Source organism: Thunnus thynnus, chromosome 24 (assembly GCF_963924715.1).
Source record: "Thunnus thynnus chromosome 24, fThuThy2.1, whole genome shotgun sequence".
NCBI classification, from domain to species: domain Eukaryota; kingdom Metazoa; phylum Chordata; class Actinopteri; order Scombriformes; family Scombridae; genus Thunnus; species Thunnus thynnus.
In genome coordinates this window covers 18,510,246-18,532,379 of record NC_089540.1, presented here as the reverse complement: position 1 = coordinate 18,532,379, position 22,134 = coordinate 18,510,246, and the positions used below count along the sequence as shown (strand labels likewise).

General features: G+C 37.9%; 2 protein-coding genes across 5 annotated transcripts in view; one reads left to right on the top strand and one right to left on the bottom strand.

Annotated features, from left to right (window-relative positions):
- Positions 1–14,334, bottom strand: part of LOC137176762 (growth hormone receptor-like) — a 62,958-nt gene extending 48,624 nt beyond the window's left edge. For 3 of the 4 annotated variants that reach the window (XM_067582671.1, XM_067582672.1, XM_067582673.1), the window contains exon 1: positions 14,212–14,300. The gene's annotated coding sequence lies outside the window, so the exon portion shown is untranslated. Of the gene's footprint in view, positions 1–14,211 lie in introns of all 4 variants that reach the window. The other variant, XM_067582674.1, reaches the window with a different exon arrangement.
- On the top strand, positions 8,649–21,982 carry cybb (cytochrome b-245, beta polypeptide (chronic granulomatous disease)). Its single transcript, XM_067582668.1, has 13 exons — positions 8,649–8,805; positions 9,575–9,667; positions 12,429–12,539; positions 12,666–12,750; positions 13,337–13,485; positions 14,204–14,385; positions 15,266–15,398; positions 15,652–15,744; positions 16,938–17,191; positions 18,500–18,662; positions 18,887–19,033; positions 19,392–19,516; positions 20,170–21,982. Exons 1-13 carry the CDS (start codon positions 8,761–8,763, stop codon positions 20,285–20,287), a joined length of 1,698 nt encoding a protein of 565 aa, XP_067438769.1. The 5' UTR covers positions 8,649–8,760; the 3' UTR covers positions 20,288–21,982.
- The last annotated feature ends 152 nt before the right edge of the window (positions 21,983–22,134 follow it).

Here is a 22,134-nt window from a genome sequence, read left to right as displayed (position 1 = left end):
TAAAGTAACCATTAATCACAATTTTTATGGTGTATCAGAAATATACACTTTAAAATAAAAGAATCAACGTATCCTACATGTGTTTGCAGAGAGCAAACAGAAGTGTTTATTGGCCTTGGTAGACTTTCATCACTGATGGCTCAGCAAAACCTGCAGCCTGAAAGGATTCAGCTTCATTGATAACTTTAATCTGTTGTGGGGATGTTGGTATTTTCCATGAAGAGAAAACAGCACCGCCTCGGGGTCAGTGTGTTGACAACCATCTCGTAGATCAGTTATCTTATTAACACTGGCATTAAACTCACCCCTTCAGCTTTGCCACGTCATCCCCCGCCACCGCTTCCGAGCACATTCTTTGACACCGACCTTGCTAATAATAAACACGTCACAAAGAGAAAATAGCTCTCTCCTGCCTGGGGCTGGTGAGACTGATAAGGCCAGCGAGGTCACTTAAAGTTTGCCCCACCTCCTCTCTTAGGGAGATATATAACGAGCTGAGATCAGGGAGAGAGGTACTGGATGTGATGTTACTGCAGTGAACAAGATGCAGCCAGCACACAGATTCCTCCACAGTCCTCCTTCTGTGCAAAAAATGTATTTAAAAGTTGATCTGAAGCTAATATGAAGCTTCAGCGTCCAAATCAAGTAGATATCTTTCAACGTTACAGTCGTTTTAGTGCCAAAGTTCCTCTTTTTGTTACTATACTTCCACCTGCAGCTCAACAAGGAAACACTGTCCGAGGAAACACAAAGAGGGAATTTGATGCTAAAAAGACTGTAAATGTGTCAGATATCCACTTGATGTGACTAACTCAGACTGCTGAAGCTGAATATAAGCTTCACATCTACTTTTAAATGCTTTTTTGCACAAACGAGGACTGTTTCTGTCCTCCATCACTCACATTGAAAGCACATTTGAACAGGAAGAATGATTACAGCGAGGAAAACCTCTTTCAATGTTTATATGGACACCTGACTGCTGGTTTAAGACACACTTGAAAAATTGTGAACCTGTCTTTTAATTAAATCTAATTAAATTAGTTCCTTGTGCTTGATAAACATGTTATTTCACATTGACAGACTTGTCACCTGTCTGTCATTGTAGACAAAGTGAGTAAGTTTACTTATCTTAGTTTAGGATGTAAATGTTTCTGTCAGCAGCTCTGTGAAAACTCTAAACTGTTAAAGGCTTTTAGGAGGACTCCAGGTGATGAGAAATGACACTCTGTGAGCCCGACCTCAGGTCTGGATCACCTAAATGTCCAGAATCTGCTCTGGTTGTGTTCGGATAGGACAGAAGTCTCAGCTGCAGCGTCCTTGGTGGCTCAGACGTACAAAAGGAGAAAATCACAACAAGGCGCACCACGTCGTGATTATGCATTGTGAAATGGGTCGGTGGTGATGTCACTGTCGCTATGCAACAGATTTAATCTAATCCCCTCCGTTCAGATTAGGAGGGAAAATCACTAGAAGGCCTTTTGTTTAAATTACAAGCCATGTGAGAGTTGCTTTAACCTTCACCTCCAGCAGTGGGCTTCATTATTTACTCTAACATATGCTGCAATGTTTCACCCTATATGTTAACTTTTGACATTTTACATAATGTGCTTGCTTCACTGCTACGAGGTGGGGGTAACTGATGTACTATTGTTACAGCTAAAGAAAATATCAAGCAGGAATGATTTACTTCACAGACACTTCAGAACCAACTCAAAGGTTTCCAGGCAAACTGAGAGCATGTTACTAGAAAGGAGCTATTTTGGGGTTCGTGATTATTCACTAAAAAAGGAGTCCTTCACAGGATGGACCTCAGTCATCTGAGAATTCATGCCAGTTTAGAGCAATTTGCTCAAATGTGGATGTGAATATGAATCCAGCTGCATACTTTTGGAAATCAGGAGAAGAACAAAACACGCTTCCTTGTTGAGGAGTGAACGGTGGCAGAATTTATTTGAAACCAAACACACAGATTTCGCCACTTCTAGAGAGTCCAAATACACACTTCATAAAGTCTGCATGGCCTCTCAACAGGGACATATTATGTTTTTTGTGGTTTTCTGTTATTTATATACTGTGTCGGATCTGATGTCGGATGTTAGACATGGTCAAAGCTCCAAAACTTGAGGTTAACGTATGTAGAAACGCTGCCTGCAAGTCAAAGGCCAGGGCTTCAACCTTCTGTGAACATTTTGTTTGTGAGGTTTTTTTCTACACACGTCACACGCACATGCCCACAAACAGTCGTCCGTTCTGTAGCCTTGGTTGCTAAGGTGGTTGCTAAGGTGTTTCCATGTGTTGTTCACGTTGTCCACTCACATTTCAGATCTGATTCAGCTCCAACATTCATGGATGGATTTGACAAGTTGACATTTGAAGGAGAAAAAGAAGTGAAATCCTGCTACTATAGTTCGTTTACGTAGCCTCCAGAGCCAGAGGAAGCTTCCTGAGGCTGACCAATCAGAACAGAGTGGGCTCATCTTAAAGAGACAGGAGCTAAAACAGCCTGTTTCAGACAGAGGCTGAACTGAGGGGCGGCATAAAGGACCAGTAGAAGATAAATAAGGAGTTTAACTGTAAATCAGAATAGATATATAGACCTGGGTTTGTGCAGAATATGTTCTCTTTAAAGGATACAGCTGGTATTTTCTATATTTTTCTTCTTGTCAACAAATCTCACAAAACCAACAATGAACTGATGTACTAACAAGTATTGTGTGTGTATCCAAAGCCTGATATATCTTATTCCTCTCTGCCGTAGACCTCTGTTGTTGTCCAAAAACTATTAAAAGTATGTCAGTGAGTCACACTGGGTGACATGCTCATTCATTATGAAGAGTTTGGTCACGTTAGTTTGTTTAGAAACGGCTCCAAAGACTAATAACAGATGTAAGATTTTAACAGGTTCCTTGTACGGCAGACGCCACTGAGCATGTTGTGCTACATATCACAACATCTTGACTTTGTACTGAAGTATTTGAGAAATTTATAATGTAGTATAGATACTTGTAAATTTGTAAATAGGGAGAAAGTTCAAGTTTTCCACAGTACATCTTTACTGTGTGTGTGTGTGTGTGTGTGTGTGTGTGTGTGTGTGTGTGTGTGTGTGTGTGTGTGTGTGCGCGCGCGTGTGTCAGTTTCCAGTGTTGAACAAGCGGACAGATGGTTGTGGGGTTGAGTGGGGGAAATACATTATTCAGACTGAACCAGGTTGGAGTTTAACAGCAGAGTGACACACACGAGATGTGACAGAATGAGAACAATACTGCACAACACACACACACACACACGCTTACGTTAATATACAAAATGTGTCTCACTTTCCTCAGAGACCTTGTTTTTTTTTGCTTCATTGATCAGACTTTTTCAGGCATTTAGGTTCTTTTCATTGCCAGTGTTACTGTGCTATGAGATAAAAGGCACTTTTAGACCGGAGGAACTTTTTCATAGTTCTAAGAATTGGAGGAACTACAACCTTTTTATTGTTTCTGCACTGCAGGAACTGGGATTGTAGTTCTTAGAAGACCGTTTTGAGGGACCTTTTTAGCTTCAGGGTATGTTCTCTCCCAGCACAGGAGGGACCTTGAGAGACATAAGTGTACGCTGATTGGTCGAACAGCAGCAGAACTGGCAACTGCCATTTTGAAAAATGAAACCTGTGACACGCAACAAACACACAGCTCCGATCACACCGTCCTCCATCTTGTTGTTGTTGTTGTTGTATCTTGCACATAAGTGACATTGCTATACCAACCGCCAACAGGCTTACGTCACTTCAGCGTCCCCGTTGGTGGTGTGAATGCAAACAGAAAAAAAGCCCTTGAAGGTACGTAGATCTCGAGGGAAGCCTCCCAGTCCTCTCAGGGAATCCCAAGAACTGTTTTGTCTGAAAGCACTTATTAAACCTGCACATCCAAGTATTTCTCAGCTCAACAAAACAAAAATGAACAAAGTAGGGCTCAAAAAAGGATGCTCCTATAAATATTTGGACATTTCTGTCCTTTAGTTGGTTAATTTCTCACACATTTTAAGACCTGTGACCTCTTTAACTCCCGCTTTTCTCCTTTAGATTTCTTTAACACAGAAGTCCTTGTAATTGGTGCTGAGCCTCTGCAACAGGAAGTATGTGCTCTCCTAGCCTCTTTTCTCTGACGCAGTTCTGCACAGGTCAGAAATCTGGGCGTCACCAAGAACTGCCTTTTATCATTTAAAGAATATATCTGAAGTATGAGGCTTCTTGTCTCGTATACATGCATTTCTTGTCGTTTGGACTAACGTCCATCCAAAAAGCATCCTGGCAAGAAATAACACATTTGATCACATCACATCTGTTCTCAGCTATTTGTTCCAAAAGTTAAAACAAAACTTGGTGAAGCAGCTTTTAGTTTTTGTGATGTTGCAGATTAGATGCAACAGTGTTTAAAAGCAGACTGAAAACCTTCCTGTTTTCCGTGTATTTGATTAGTTTCATTGTGTTGTATTAGTTGTAAGTGTCAGATTGTTCTACTTAGTCGTCTACATTCAGTGTATGTTCTGAATGAGTATATGTTTATATTTTATATATGCTGTATACAATACATATTTTTGTTCTGTTTTGTCTTGTTTTGGTTTGTTTTTAATGTGAATGAAGCACATTGAATCTCCTTTGGAATGAAATGTGCTGTATAAATAAAATTTGTCGTAGAAATGTCTTTGACTGTGTATCTGTTGGTTCATTTCATTGAAGCTTAATAATACAGAGTTTGGTTTATTTAGTATCTTTGGAAACTTCATGGTCTCAACTAAAATTTAAAATAAAGAATATATGTTTTTGATGGAGTTTCAACGTTTATTTTGACATGAATTATTTTAAATGACCCGTCTTTTGCTCCTTGACAGTATTTCTTCACAAAACACCAGAGTCTTGCCTTCCTGTTTGTTGTCCACGGGCCAAATGTGACCCATTTTAAAATGTTTTTATATCAGAAATATGGGTTTCTCTCATGTAATTGCCATAAAGTAATACGGATGGTTCCATACTAAGCTCTTTTATTCAAATTTATAGCATCTGTGGTCTTCCCAAGTCAAATATGACCCGGCCACCACTAGGTGGTGCAATGGGGCACATGATTGTACTTTCCAGCAGAACACACACACACACACACACACACACACACACGTCGACCTAGGTCACCTATGGGGACATTACACAGACTTACATTCATTTCCTAGAGACTTACCTTAACATTAACCACTGACCCAAAAATCAGCTTTTTTTCCAATTGGTGACACAGTTTTTGTCCCCAACTGGACAAGATGTCCCCATTTAACTGGTCTTTAGTCTGAACTTTGTCCCTGAAAGTAGTATGACACACACACACACACACACACACACACACACACACACACACACACACACACACACACACACACACATAGACTGTTTTTCTATGTTTTTGAATTTATAATCCAGATGAACTGAAATTATTCTGAAAAGATAAGGCTTTGAAAAGTTGAAACTAAATTTTCAAGTTCTTGTGTAAATAAAATGTTTTGCTCTTTGTTTGCTCTGTGATATTTGTTTACCTGGGAATTTCCAGGTTAATAGTTGACACATACCAATCTGTGATAATCCAAAGTGACTCATAATTTCTGCTTATTTTACTCAAAAATGAGGTATAATTTCATGTAAATGAGGTCTATTGACCATAAATTCCAAAAAGAAGTGTAAAACTTGTGGCAATGAGAAGTTGGCTAAAAAGGTGTAACATGGAACTGACTTTATAAGCAGTCAAACCAGGTCACAGTCGATGGTAAGACGATACGAAGGCTAGTTAATAAAAAACTAAACGAAACCAACAAAACATCTTGGTCAAAGTACCGCCTTTATTTCTGATTGTAGTCTCTCTTCTATCACACTTCCTGCCGGCTGCGTTATGTGATCCGTTGCATTGGCAGACACTAATCTCCATGTCATTTTAATCATCTTTGTGTGGTGTGTATTTGAAAGCACCTTTCAAGAGATTATAGGCCTAAAGAGTATTAAAATACACACACACACAAATCAACAGAATACACTATAATACTGGTTCATTAAATCTAACTTTATAAATCACAAATTCACTGAGCATCAGACAATCGACAGCAGATTGAGCCTCGTTTCTAGTGGAAAAGAGAGATTTTCTAGTTCACTAGTCCAGGATTTCAGGTACTTGTAGCATTCTGTTCGCCATTTTAAGATTTAATCTCAATTGGTTTGATGTAATCACTGACATTAAATCCCTCCGGACAGACAGCAGTCATCTGATTGACAATAATCCAGAGTGAAAGTTGGATTTCAGTACATTAAATCTGTGCTGAAAGCTCCAGCGCTTTACTGGACACCGTTTTATGACCAGATACAACCAGATTTTTTTGTAATTTCACCTTCATCTCTGCAGGACGTCTCTTGAGATACATTATACTGTAGATACACTTTTACAAGGGTGACTTGGACTAAAGTGGCAGCATAAAATAGACCCAAGAAAATTAAAAAAATGCAACACTGGTGACATTTTCACCATTTTATATGCTCTGTATTTTATATATTTTATCATATTCTTCCAAAAGCTTACATGTCAACATGTAGAAGGAGCTTAGATGAAAATTCATGTAGAGTAATTTACTTTTCTTACTGAAACTGAAAGGTTTCGAGGAGATAAAGATGCTTTTAAGTGCACTAGCAGGAATCAAGCTCGTGCTTTCTAGTGCAGGGCTTCTCAAAAATGTTAATATCATTCTGTTTGGGATAATTTAATTTTAATTATGGTTGTTTCTATCGAATTAAATTATAACCAAATTAAAAAGTTCCGCATGTTGACCTCAAGGACTGCTCATGATACCCTCTTAAATCCTGTAAACCCCTTCGAGGACCACCTTATCAGCAGGGAAAAGCTCATTTACAGCAGCAAATGTCTGTCTCTGCTGAAAGCTTGTTTCATTACACAGAGTGAAAACTAAAAGGCTGCAGCACTTTTCTAATTAAGCAGTCCATCCTACTGTGATGATGAGGTCAGGAACTGTTAATTTAGTAAAACAAATCATGAAGTTTTGCACTGTTCTGCGTTGTTTTACTGAACGTTTCTGATGGTACAGGTGTTTCCCTTTTTGCAGTTTAGTTTGAAACAGGAAGCGTGTGGCAATTAATCTTCTCTTTTACTTCACGTTTAGAAATCTGCCACTTCCTCTGCCTGAAATTCACAATGTCACTGTTGAGTATCAAGTTCCTCCTAAACGGTCACCTGGCCTCGAGCGTTAACACATCCAGGACTGATCCAGAACCGCTGCTGCTGCTGCTGCTGCTGCTGCTGCTGCTCTTCATGTTTGCACTTGTCTTAAAACTTATACCAAAATTATACCAACGTGACATTATTTTATATTTTGTTGCTTCTTTTTTCAAAGTTGCACTGCAGTTTGTGCTTTACACTTACAAATATATTAAAATTCTAACAAGCTGAGGATGTTTTGAAGTTTAAAGTCCCTGAGAAACTTTTTTTTGAGTAATTCAGTCCAACATGAAAGCAAAACTTTTCTGCAAAAGTTGAAGCAGTTATTTCACGAGAAATGTGATGACACGTTTCTGTGCAACCAATCAGAATTTAGCAATGTTTGAATCTGATGAAAGCTGTGGTGTTGGTTGTTGCCAAGGAGATGGTACTGTCAAGCAAACCTGGTGAAACCGCACCCACAGTCCTGAAGAAGCAGACTAGCTGTGTTTAAGTCTTAATAACAAATACCTGAAGATGTTTTTGTTTATCATGAATATTTTACAGAGCTTTATGTGAGTTTTAGCTCTTCTTTATCTGTGCGGCTGCTACTTTACTGTTTTGGTTCACTCTCAGCATCTCATAGCATCATTTTCAGGGAAAAAGCTGTAAAAAGCCGTTGAACACTACCTGCTCAGCACCAAACGGCAAACAGACACAGTTAGCTGTAGACTAGCTGGTGAACATAGTGGAGCATTTAGCAGCTAAAGAGCCAGATATTTCCCTCAGGAGTTGGTAGAGAGTAAAAACAGAGCTAAAAGAGAGTGAGTATTGGACTTAGATTCACCACTAGTTTCCAGTCATTCAGTATATAGTTATTTACTATTTTGTTTAAATTGCAGACAAATTACTGGGTAATTATTAGTCAATTTACATATTTATCAAGGAAATTTCTGACTTTTTTCACACTAGTTTGTCGTAATTTCATATCAGAAATGGACAAATTACTGGGAAATTTATTAATCAAGGGTTACTTAATATTGTAATAATAACTTCTTTATTTGTTTATACACACTGCATCAGTGTTTCTACTGGCTGAGAATTCACACATTTTCTGTCGTACGACCTTAAATTCAACTTAAAATTAGTCTTTGACTCATGTACAAAACTGGGTCAAGAGATACGGTCATAATGCAGGACACACCTTAGTTGATATAAAGTACTTAAGTTCAGCTTAAGGTGCAATTTCCCTGACGAAATGCGCAACTGTGTGACTCAGGCTCGATAAAGAACCTCTCAGAGTGTATATTTTTATGACTGGAGGAATTATTGGAGGAGAAAATCAGCAGCTGGCAGGACGACAGACCTTCCCTTTAAAAAAATGCGAAGTGCCACTTCCTTATTTGTTCCTAACAAAGGTTATAAAAAGAGTAATCAGTCTGCTGCACTCTGTACTTTCCTCCTTTACTGTTTCCCGCTTCCTCCTGTAATATCACATTAAATACTCACACACAACACACACACAGACACATTTTTCACCATGGGGAACTTTGCTGCAAATGAGGGACTCTCCATCTTTGTTATTGTGAGTATATTTTGCTTTATTTATTACAATTCTCAGTGTTAGAACTACTGTTTTTACGTGTTTGCTTTCACCATCTGCGTCTGTATCCTGCTATAGTTTTAGACCACATTTACTGAAAAAAAAGTGATTGTAAAGCCAGAATTTTAGAAATATTTAGGCTGATAGATCAGAAACCTGAGAAAATCTGAACAATTTTCTGTTAATCTGGATATTTTTCAATGTTCAATCCATTAATTTGTTCCATAAACAGTTATATATGCCTGACTATATATGCCAGTTCTTCTTTATGGTGGTCCAAAACCTGATTTCTGAGCTTTTCTGGAGGGAAAATGTGTTGTGAAGTGATGTACTTATTCATTTTTCTTAGTCTAAACATTATCGAGTCAAAAAAACCCCCAATATGTCTAATTTTAAATGAAAAATTGCTCATATTTTTGTCTCCAAAAAACATTATTGTGTCGATATTGGTAAACATTTATAAGTATTTCATTATAATCTTTCTAATACCGTCGTACCTTCTAATTTTATATGTTGTCTTATATGTTTTTATATATGTAATGTTATATGTTTTTGTCATGTATGATCTTTACTTATTTCTTTGCTTTTGTTTTTAAGCACATTGCCTGTCGTATGAAATGTGCTATATAAATCAATCTGACTTGACTTTCTTGATTCATGCATGAATGAACAGAAGTTGCTTTTCATTAGCAAGACTGACTTGATGCTGTGTTTTGATTTAATCCGCCGTGTGTTTGGTTGTGTGTTTCAGCTGGTTTGGCTGGGGATCAACGCGTACCTGTTTGTTCAATTCTACATGAACTTCCTGGTCGAGAGGTGGTTTTACACTCGAGTGCTTCTCGGGGTGAGTCTGTCCTGCAGCATCACTTCTGCTTCATTTTTCACACAGAGAACGGAAAGTCAGTCAGAAAGAAACCGCCGGTTATGACTGGTTTAGTAAATAAAGTCTGGGCTGATACTCGATCACTGAGTGTGATTTTCTTTCTTTAAGCTTCAACGGAGAGTCAAGAATCAAACAGACGGTTGTAGGACAAATGAAATGAAATTAGTTATTTGTGAAAACAGGACCCGGCCCTTTTCACTTCCTCAAAAAATGTAGCGGCTGCTGTCCTAGAAATTCCCAACACTACCAACATCACACTGCATTAATAACAGACACTGAAGCCCACCCACTGCATACTGCTGCTAAATTTAGAATTTAGTAGCAGTATATGAACATTTCATAACACATGATGAGTTATTAGCGGATATAAGGACATTTTAAGTGTTCAGTATTATCCTCTGAAGACCTATTTTATATTATCACAACTGTATTTTACTATATTGTGATTCATTTTTTTTATGACCAAAGCCTACATCACCACACTAAGATGAGTCACGCTTCATAGGTTCAAGATACTTGCATGGCGGGTTGATTGTTTAGCAGAAGAAACCTGCCTTAACCTCATATGGAGCGTTTACCATCCTGTATGTCAACTCTTCATAGGCTACTACTGTATGTAATTAAGTGAACCATAAACCACCGATTTGCATTCCCTAATAAGAAGCTTTCAGCCCTGCATGATGACTTTGTGGATCCACCTTGTCCGGGGTTCAGGGAGAGTCCCCCAGTACATATAAGCCAGGTAGAAATGGACCAGTTTAATATTCTCATGAATTTCTGTCCACCATCTCCGAGCCTTGGGATTGGACCATAACAAATGAATAAGGGTGGCCTCCCCACATCTCCAGCATGCTGGGTCCTCTCTTAACCCCACCCTATGCAGTTTTGCAGGGGTCCAATAAACCCTATTAAGAATTTTAAATTGCACTAATCTAGTCCTAATCCTGCGAGAAGATTTTTTTTACGGGTTTCCATTCCTCATTACAAGGCCATTTGAGGCTTTCTTGCTCTTACTGAAGACAGCAAGTATTTCACTACGGGTATCAAGTCTTGACAGGGTCACTTGAGCATCCTGGTTAATTAAATGTCTAATTTGGAGGTATCTGCTCTGCTCCTTCATCATAAGTATGGACCCATAATACATACCCTTTAAGGACATAATACCCTTTTTCCAGTTAAAGGGTTTCTTACAATTGTTATTCATAATCTGTTTATGGGTGACCACTGGAGAGTTATAGTTGTTGACAAATACATTAATGTATACATTAATAAATGCTTATATCTGCTTATAACTACTTTGTAGTATGTTATAAACCATCCATTTACTGTTGATATACTGATTATTAACACTAAAACGAGGACGCAAAGTAAATTGTTATTGTCATATGAAGAAAAATGCTGCAAACACATAAAATATAAGCAGAATATAAGACACATACTCACAGATTTTACAGCAGATATGCAGCAACTACAGAAACACAGCAATTCACACACAACAACAGAAGCTTCTGGCACAACACTCAAAACTGACAAATAGCTTTTCGATTAGTAAAATGCTAACGCTAGGCGTGTCGCTAGTAATGTCAGAATCATGCACAGTAGTTACAATGTTTGATCTGATTCATACAGTTGTGTCATGTTTTATATTTGTATTATGTATATTACTGTGCATGCATATGTGTTTTTACTTTTACTTTTGATTTACAAAGTTGTCAAGGTGTTTTTTTCCTACTGAGCCCAGGCTGTTGCTCTGGTAACTAAAATAAACATGACACATGACATGATCATTGTGAAATTTACACAAATTCCTGCTATTTCCTTGTGCTTACTGTACACGCTTCTTCATTTACTTGTGTTGTGTGTGTCTACAGTATTTGCCTGTGTTTTCATAAGTTGCAGCACACTGACCTATCTTGGCTACTGTAGTAGTCAAACTTGGCACAGTGTAATCAATCTTAATGAGTTTTTCATACAGAGAAAATCCAAACAAAATCATTCACAGGCACCTGAGAGGTGATACACACGTCCACGTCTGCACTTATGACCCTTATGTACACACAGTTTTATGTCTAGAATCGATAAATAAATCTTATCACACATCACATTATCTACACCACCTTGTATCTACAGTTAAACTCTCTTTTAGGAGGAAGAAGTCGGGCTGATGTGAGTTTAATTTTGCTCTGTGGTCATGGCTGGTTTCATGATACACTGAGTCAATGTCACTGGCTGCCCAGCTGGCTTCCAGTCAGCAGAAGTGAAACAATGAGGCTTTTACATTCTGTTGCACTTTCTTAAAGGCGTTTTTTTTAACACCTGTAGGGATGATATTTCACCACCAGTTTATAGACATATGACAAACAATATCCAAAGTTGCTATTCTTTACGGAGCTTTTATGATTAAGGTGAAGAAAAGGGTGAAAAGGTTAAGGGTAGAAAATTTGGTTGAGCTAAGGGGTTGAGGTTGAGATGATTTAGGTTGGGTTTCAGGTTAAAGATAATATTAGATTCACATGTTTAAAGTAAAGGAAGTGGTGAGAGTCGGGGATGTATTTAGCCTGTATGAAGTTCATCAGCAAGACTATAATATGGCTGCAACTGACCATTATTTTCAAGATTAATCGATCCCATCAATTTATCAATTTATAAATAAGCATTTATCAACATTATAAAGTAACTGATTACATTGTGAAGTAACTCAACACTCTCTCTGACCCCCCAGCAAGCTCTCTCCTGGGCCAGAGCTCCTGCCGCCTGCCTCAACTTCAACTGTATGCTCATCCTGTTGCCAGTTTGCAGAAACCTGCTCTCCTTCCTCCGTGGCACCATTCAGGTATAAAAACTCAACTTTAATCCAGACTGATTGCTTTCATCCCCAAGTTTTTTACCTTCTAACAACATTTTCCTCATTTCTAATTATTTGATGATTGCTATCCCTGTCTTTCTGCTTTGTGTTTAGTTATGTAGCCGCACAGCTGCTCGCCAACTGGACCGAAACCTCACTTTTCACAAACTGGTGGCTTATATGATCGCCTTTCATACAGGTATTATTTTAATGTAAAGACGTGTGAAGGCTTTAACATTTGGCAAGTAAACAGAGACTAATAGAAATCAATTCTGGAAAAGAGTGGAGAGAAGATAAAGCACTGCAAAACCCAGATAACTATTTTTAAGCCATTTCTTTTCCTATTTCTGTACATGTTTACACATTATCAATTTGTGCAACAAAACACAACAATGCAGGGGTTTTTGCATTAGAAATTGAATGCAGAAGATCAAATATACATAAAAACATAGACTGTAAAACAATTATAGCTGCATTTCTGCCAATATATCTAGGATGATATATCAGTTTACATATTCATACGCCATAAAAGAATTATGTACTGATCCTGAATAATATTGAACTATTTCTTATTTTCTGGGCATCCTTTGAACTACTGAATTCATTGTGTTTGATTAAATCTCATCCTTTCCTACAACTGCACCTAAAACTCCCCATTTATTACATTTTATTAGTTATTAGCAGTACTTGGCAGCGTGACAGCTTCCCACATGACTCAAAGTATGATTTTATTTATGTAAAGTCACTTTGTCCTAACATACTTCTCCTTTCTCACCTCCTTGCAGCCGTGCACATTGTTGCACACTTGTTTAACTTTGAGTATTTCATGGATGCCCAACTGAATCGCAACAGCAGCCTTCTTACCTTCGTCTTGTCTGAAATTGGTAACGGAGACAATGCCGCCTTCCTAAACCCCATCAGGACCAATGAGACGGTGAGTTATGGTTACTGGAAAAACATGCAGCTTGTTTTCGTTTCTGTATTGGTTGGATACTTCTCGTGTTGCTGAAATCTGTTAAATTCCCTCTGCTTTATTGCTAAAACTTGTGACCATTAAAAAAAAAAAAGTAAAAATAGCAAAAGTAGCATTACTTCATCTGACCAACTTCCTCTATGGGGGTATTTGTCTTTGCAGATATTTTGTCATTTGAGATTTTGCCTCTCTTTCTTCGAAAGGTTTCACTTTAACTGACATCTCCTTTCAGTTTATACACTTTCACAAATTTCTTTCAGGACTTTTTCTTCACTTCACACTTCAGGTCCAATACTTTCAACTCCCTTCAGTGCTTGAACTTCACGTCACTCAACACTTAAAGTGACACTTTATCTTTATTTTGTTGGTTATATTTCTCATTACTTACTTTCACTGTAACTGTTTTTAAACTTTTGCATTAACTGTATTTTGACTGCCACTTCAACTTCTTTCAGTATTTTAAATGGTTCGACTGCAACATTTCAGGAGCAAGAACACGCATTTTCTTATATATTGACAAATCAGATCAGTTTAACCCTAATTTTTTATAATAGAATCACTTATAAAATCTGCTTCATTACGGTGTAAAAAATGATCACCAGTAAATATGTGTCATATAAACCATGAGAGGGCGAACAAAATGTCTGATTTAAACACTTAAAGCTGTATTTTGATGCAGAACCCTACCATCGTCATGTTCACCACCATCGCCGGACTGACGGGTGTGGCCATCACGCTGGCCCTCATCCTCATCATCACTTCATCCATGGAGGTCATCCGAAGGTCGTACTTCGAGGTGTTCTGGTACACCCACCACCTCTTTGTCATCTTCTTCATCGGACTGGTGTTCCATGGCTACGGGTAGGATGCCACCAAAGTTCGTTTCTTCTTGGGGAATACCTGAAAGTGTTATGACTTTTTAGTTTTGGTGAAACCACTTTAGAAGTTCCCCAAACCCCAATAAATTTGAGCATTTGAGTAAGTGTGTTCTTGACACTGGAAACAGTAGATAGACAAAATAGTATTGACTCAAGGTCCAATTACAAGCTTTTTCCAGAGCTTTCAACCACATCTCATCTTTATCCACAAATTGTTGGCTTGGTTGTCATCACATAAGTTTGGACCTTTCATGAATATCTCAACAACTGAGGAGACTTCAATCTGCAGATGATTCAGTTAAAAACTATGTTGTCTACATGGTAAAGTCAGCATACTGACATACAATGAAAATCTTAACATGTTGACGTTTACCATGTTCACCATCTCAGTTTGTTGAAATGTTGATGTTTTGCTATGTAGCACTAAACACAAAGTACAGTTGAGGCTGATGGGAATGTCATTAGTTTTGCGGGTGATTAGTCAATAACCAAAGTATTGGACATATCTATATTTTAACCTTTTGGTGGCGCTAGATGAAAAGTCAAGAAATTACAAAAGTTATTACAATTTATCCTGAGAGAACCATAAACATCTGTACAAAATTTCTTAACAAGCCAACCAGTAGTCGAGATATTTCAGTCTGGGCTTCCAAAAGCTACGCTCCTGTTGTGACTGAAAATATACCATTAAATATACACATATATGTGATATGCAGTACGATTATAATCTTGAAAATGTAAATGTGTAATGTAATTTAAGATGCAGATGTAATTTAAGATTTAAGATTCCCCCAGTTTTACTTATAATAACAATAATAATAATAATGCTGATTATTAAATATTCATGTGTTTTGTGGCTATAGGCGGATTGTGCGAGGACAGACACTAGCTAGCCTGAAGACAAATAAGCCTGACGAGTGTGAAACCCAGTTTATGGACTGGGGGAAAAATGGGTCAGACTGTGCTGTGCCAGTGTTTGCCGGAAACCCGCCGGGGGTAAGCTATGAAATCTGCCTGGCCTTGTAGTCTTCATCTATCGTCATTGTTAAGAACAAATGGGAACTACTTTATTTTATTGATTTCCCAAGTTGTTATGTCAGTCATTGGTTAAAATGTTTGAAAAGGACTGTAAACCTTCTACCAATCAAAAAACCGTCAGAGAGTTACATGTTCTTTTGAGCTGTTAATATAATTTTTATAATTATCAGTAATAATGTTGTAAATTCTTTAATATATTTCTTCTCTGCAGACATGGAAGTGGGTTTTGGCCCCAATGATCCTCTATGTTTGCGAGAGGCTCGTCCGCATCTATCGATCTCACCAGAAAGTCGTCATCACCAAGGTGTGTGTGTTTAATTACTAAAACTAAAAAGAGGATATAAACAGTTAGGACCTGTAATAAAGGAAAGTTTTTTTGAACAAGACATTGAAGACCTACATATGTTTTTTAAACTAAATTCCTGAAATGTAACTGAGTTAAACCTCCAGTGGGCTTTAAATGTCCCTAAACCACACCTGTCTGTAAAAAGACATAAGTTACCTTGTAGGACTATCGTTATTTATATTTACTGTATCTGAAAAAGATAAGGATATGTTCTCTATCCTGGAGGTCTGTTTGACTTTTAGCAGATTTCAAAAAACTTTTTAAAAGTTTAGCCATGGACCAAGAAAGAAGCTGTCTTTTTCCCAATGCAAATAGCACGACCATGTGGCATAAAAAGCAACTTTTTTTCTTGAATTGCTAGTTTGAGTAAGCAAAACCTCCTATTTTTCCACTCCTACACATTTCATCCACTCTTCATCAAATTTGATACACAACAGGATGACCATGAAGAACAATGATTAATTTGTTTTTATTAATATGTCATGCCAGTTTTTCTAGTTGGTTTGCATATTCTTGCAGGCCAGTTGTGTTTGACATAAACTGCCATAACTCATGAACACATTGTGCAGTCACTAACAAATTTAGATGACACATGAACATATAAACTGGCATTTTGCTTTAAAAAATTAGACTACAATACAGCACACTCATCCTTATAAGAACAAATACTTCTGTACAGGATTACCAAAAATATACATATCCGAATGATTGTCTAAAATACAGATTAAAAAACTGTATTAAATTAACAAGTTCAGAGGATTGTGCAGCCCTGAGTTAATTAGTTTTAATGAATCAGCTTGTTGAGCAACTAGTAAATTAATCAATCAATTGAGTCATTTATCAAACAAAAGTGTCAAACATTCTCTAGTTCCAGCTTCTCAAATGTGAGGATTTGCTGTTTTTCTCAGTTCTTTATTATTGTAAACTGAATATTTTTGGTTTTGGACTGTTGGTCGGTCAAAACAAGATATTTTTAGACATCACTTTGGGCTTTGGGCATTTTTCACCATTTTGTGACATTGTATAGACCAAACTCATCAGTAATGGCAATAATGACTAGTCGAAGCCCTAGGTTTTATTTAATACTTGTTATTTGACAAATAACCCAAATCATAACTCTAATAACACCGTACCTTGTACCTGGCCCACAGGTGGTGATGCACCCCTCCAAGACTCTGGAGCTGCAGATGAAGAGGAAAGGTTTCCACATGGAGGTGGGTCAGTACGTCTTCATCCAGTGTCCGTCCGTCTCCAGGCTGGAGTGGCACCCCTTCACCCTGACCTCGGCCCCCGAGGAGGACTTCTTCAGCGCCCACATCCGTATTGTCGGCGACTGGACTCAGGCACTGTACGAGGCCTGCGGAGGAGACAAAACCGAGCCTCAGGAGGCCTGGAACTTACCCAAGTATGACAACAGGGGAAGGGGTGAAAGAAAAGAGTAAAACTGTGCCTGAAATTGCCTGTAATTATATTTGATTGCACCCTCCTGCTTCCTCGATGCAGCACTCTTTTGAATAGCTGGCAGTGGGGGTCACATTTACAGCCCTAAGTGGTTCATTGTGTGTGGCTGTAATTCTTCCCCTTTCAGGAGTGAACAGAGAAGCAAAGAGACTGTAGAAATCCTGCAATATTAACAATATTATCCTCTCAACATCAAATTAGCTTTCCACGGTGGTCCCAGTGAGCAATTTGGAGCGTTTTTCAGTTCTCGTGAGACACTGAAAGAACAACACCTTTATTCAGAGCCGCTGCCTCTGATGAAATTACCTTCAGGACCATTTGCTGCTTTCTTGGTTTCACTTTGACTGTTCTTGTTAAAAAAAAATGGCCCAAGCAACCATCAGGTCTGCAAACATGCTCCAAAATGCCTCACATTTTCGGTTGTTTGCACTAGATGAAGTGGAAATGACTAGAAGTGAAAACGGTTGTCATGTATGGTGGGTGGATTTACTGAAACTGGCTCTGCATTATCTTTTAATAATAATGCGTTTATCTGTATAGCATATTTCATGCAAAGTTCAAACTGCTTCATAGAAAACAGGAACAGAAATAACCAAATGAAAATGAATAAATAAACAGCTAAATTAAAAGCCAGAGTACAAATATAATAATTCTTAAAAATGAACTTGCTGTTCTCAGATTCTGAGCTCAAGAGGAAACATGTATCACAGTTTAAGGGAGGAAAAACAGGAACCGGTCTCACCAACAAGTTTCTTGTTATAAACTTTAGAAACTTTTTTTTTTAAAAAGGATGTGAAAGATCTGCGATTTAAAATTGAGACATAAAATATAGATAGATATCTGTATTTTCTTAATTTGTTTGGACAGACGAACAGTTTTTGAGTGCAGCTTCTCTACTACTACTTTCAATCTTCAGAGTAGAATCTCCTTTTTCTGCTTATTTACTTTTAAAAAATGAAACCGGGACAAGCAATAAGAACAGTTAAAGAACTTGGGTCATCTGCTGAAACACATATATATAATTGTGCATCCTCTGCATAACAGTCGTCTGCAGATGACCCAAAAGAGCAAAAACCGAATAGGGCCCAGAACGCTTCTTTGAGGAACTCCAAAATTCACATTAAGGGTGTGCTACAAATCATGCACTAATCATGCTATATCACAAAAAGGAGTCACTGTTTGTGCTGTGGGTGTATAGTATAATCTGTCGACCATCATGACCGATCTCTCTGTTTATCTCTCTCTCTCTCAGGGTGGCCATAGACGGCCCATTTGGTACCGCCAGTGAGGACGTGTTTCGTTATGAGGTGGTCATGCTGGTTGGTGCAGGAATTGGCGTGACTCCTTTCGCTTCCATCCTCAAGTCTGTGTGGTACAAAACCATCCAGAACAACCAGGATGTCTTCACCAAGAAGGTGAGAGACACCAAAAGGGTGAAATTAACATCATGGAGATAAAATCTGTTAACACCTTTAGGACTTCTCAAGCATGGACGTTCATTTTTGACCTTATTAGTAAACCCAAATCAGCTTCAGCCTACTGCCGTTCTTTCCCACAGTAAATATGACAGTCTGTTATCAGTAAATAATAGTAGATTTTGGTTAATAAAGTGACTCTCATGTGGTGCTGTCCTCCCCAGATCTACTTCTACTGGCTGTGTCCGGAGACGCAGGCCTTCGAGTGGTTTGCAGACCTGCTGCAGGTCCTGGAGGGCCAGATGGCGGAGAAGGGCATGACCGACTTCCTCAGCTACAACATCTACCTCACCCGCTGGAAGGAGACCGAGGTAGGAGGGACACCTTCTCATGTGATCTTTGACCGATACAACAAATAACTCCTTTCTTTGTATTAAACCAAGAATATAAAGCTATAAAGTGTCCATTAAATTGGGGGTTAGTTTTCTGGTTTCACTTTAATTGAAGTTCTGTATGTGTTGAGGAACTTTTCTGACCTTTCAGGCTTTAGAAACCATCATCAAGACTTGTTCAAGAAGAAAAATATGAATGAAAAATGAATATATGTGCTTGTTAACTAAGATTAAATGTGTTTTTTGCTGCTTGAAAAGTCCTAATTTTCATCCAACAACCAAGATTTATATGCTCAGACTGTCTCTGTCGGCTGAAATATGAAATGTTTTTTTTCAGGCTGCTCACTTCCGTGTTCACCATGAAGCAGAAAACGATCCAATCACAGGGCTCAAACAGAAGACTCTTTATGGGAAACCCAACTGGGACAATGAGTTCACCAATATTGCCACAAAGCATCCGGGGTGAGGTTCTTTATCACATTATTTTACACACACAATCACCCAATCACATTTTATCTTCATCATTCAGTCCATGATGTCAAATACGCCCAGTTACACAATAATCACTGACTGGAATATCTAATGGAAATGATTTCATTTCCTTATGATAAAAGTAAATGTCTTTAACTACACTACTCACACTATTACTACAACTACTGAAGATGTGTAAATGGCTAATAGAACTGCTACAGCACTACTTCTAATACTACTAACACCACCACTTCTTATACTACTATTTCTTCTACTACTACCACCACTTCTTTTATTACTACTACAACTTCTACTGCTACTGCTACTACGTCTACCACTTCTTTTACCATTACTACTACTTCTACTACTACTCAATATTTTTCAAGTTTGAGGATGACTCGTGATTTTAATCCTTTTTTTTCCTTTGCAAAAATGTAAAATACAATTGAAACATCATATTTTTAAGGACGTAATGTGCAAGGCAAGTGAGCAAGAATAATTAAAACCTTGTCCATCTTGTGGAGGCGACCATTAAAATCACTTTGAGACTTCAAGGTGTAATATATGGTTACAGTGATTCTTTGACAATTATATAGACCTAGTAACCTTAATAATAATAAATAAGCTTGTATTTGTTTCCTCAGAACTAAAGTTGGAGTTTTCCTGTGCGGTCCGCCTCAGTTGGGCAAATCTCTGGGGAAACAGTGTCGGTCTCACTCAGAAGCCGACGTCAAGTTCATCTTCAACAAAGAAAACTTCTAAAAAAGAACTTCTGGACGACGACCAGTACAACATAAACGGCGAGGAAACTTCCCAAGTAGCAGTGGGGTCATGGGGTCATCAGGGCTCCAGCACGTTAAATCACAATATTTGTCTTGTTTGATGTTTTTTGAATGTTGTAGAATTCAGTTTGGAGGCTGCAGTGTTTCTCCATCAAAACTAAAAATGTCTGGCAGCTCATCACCAACCGCTCTCCTCCTCACCACGTTTTGCAAAGATACCGTTCTTGCTCAAAAGCGAGAAAATTAACGCTGCGGTGTTTTCCACATTTCCTTCTTCTCCTTTTGTGTTACATCAAAAGATGAAGCTCTGCTGATTTCAAAACTGTCCTTCCTGTTTCTGTCATTTCATTTACTTTTCTCTGTGCTTGGACAAGGTCACGATGTCTGAGGAGGTTCTTAAACATGGTGAGGAAAATAATGCTTAAAAGAGCCGAATCGCTTTTTAGCAAGGTACTGAAACTTTGGCTGCTACATGGCAGCTGTCGAGTAGCTCACAGTGTGAGACTGAGCTAAAAAAAAAAAAAAGCAAACCTCTCAGGAAAAATAAAGGAATAAAAGGAAGTAAAGCAGCATCAGAAACAAGCTGCTTAATGCTTTTTGTGTTGCAAAAGTACAGCTATGTGTATTTATACAGATTATATATTTCATTTTTCATCTTTTTTTTGCATTTCATAGATGAAATGATTATTCAAAAAAAACTAATTGACAGATTCATTTATAATAAAACTAATGGTTAGTGACAGTCAATCTGAAATAATGATTGTCTGTGATTTGACTATAAATTTTTAGCACCTGGTCCACTTATTAGAACTCTTCCGGGGCATGACCACAGTGCATGGAGGTTGCTCAGTTGTCATGGAGATGGTTCACTTGTTGTCATATGACCATGAGATGTGGCTGAAAGCTCAGGAAAATCTCTGGTTGGTGGACTTTATGCTTCAGAATTCTTTTTTTTTCAGTCCAACTGCTATTTATGAAGTAAATAATGAACTTTTAAGCTCAAACTGTCGGATGATGTAAAAAAAAAAGCAGCCATTAATGCCTCAACATGAGCTTAAATTTCTCTTTATATCAAGAACAGAAATACAAGTAAACTAAACGTGTCAGTGTAAGAAATGTCATTGACAAGAGTCAAAAGAAAAAACCTCAAGAAGGCAGGAAAGTAGTTAGAAGATGCAGGAAAATTAAAGCAATTTAAGATTATTTTCATGTTTTTCCTGCAATTGCACAGGATAAACAGGCTGGAGAGAAGTGTTCATGTCATCTTGGTTTTGAAAGTTTTATAATAAATGCAAAGACATTTCTTTTCCACCATGAAATCTTTTACTGTTTTGAGTTTTTTTTGCTCCGCTGACCAAGTGAACTTCCTTTTTTTTTGATAATTAAGTCAATCTTTTAGAGATCTTGAAGCAATTTTCAGTCTAAGAATGTTGTAACCTGTTGTGTAACCAAAAAAGGAACTTATCTGTTTTTACATTTCCTGACACTTTGTGACCCATCCTCATAAGTTACGATATTCTCTTTACATCACACTTAATAGAGAATTCCAGAGGAATTTCATGTAATTTTTTATAAAAACCAATTCTCTTACAGTTGGGTGTAATGTGGTCCTGCTTCAAGACACAAACATGTCTTTCTGTGCACAAAAGCAAATAAAAACCTTCATCCAGCACAATCAACATGCGATGGACAAGTTCTTTTATGAGCCAAAGACACACATCTAACTTCAAGGACTTCCTTTAGAAATTGAAGAAACTCCACTTTCAACTAGAGAATAGCTGAAAGAAGCTAAAAGTAGCACCTTTTATCACTGCAGTAACACATCTT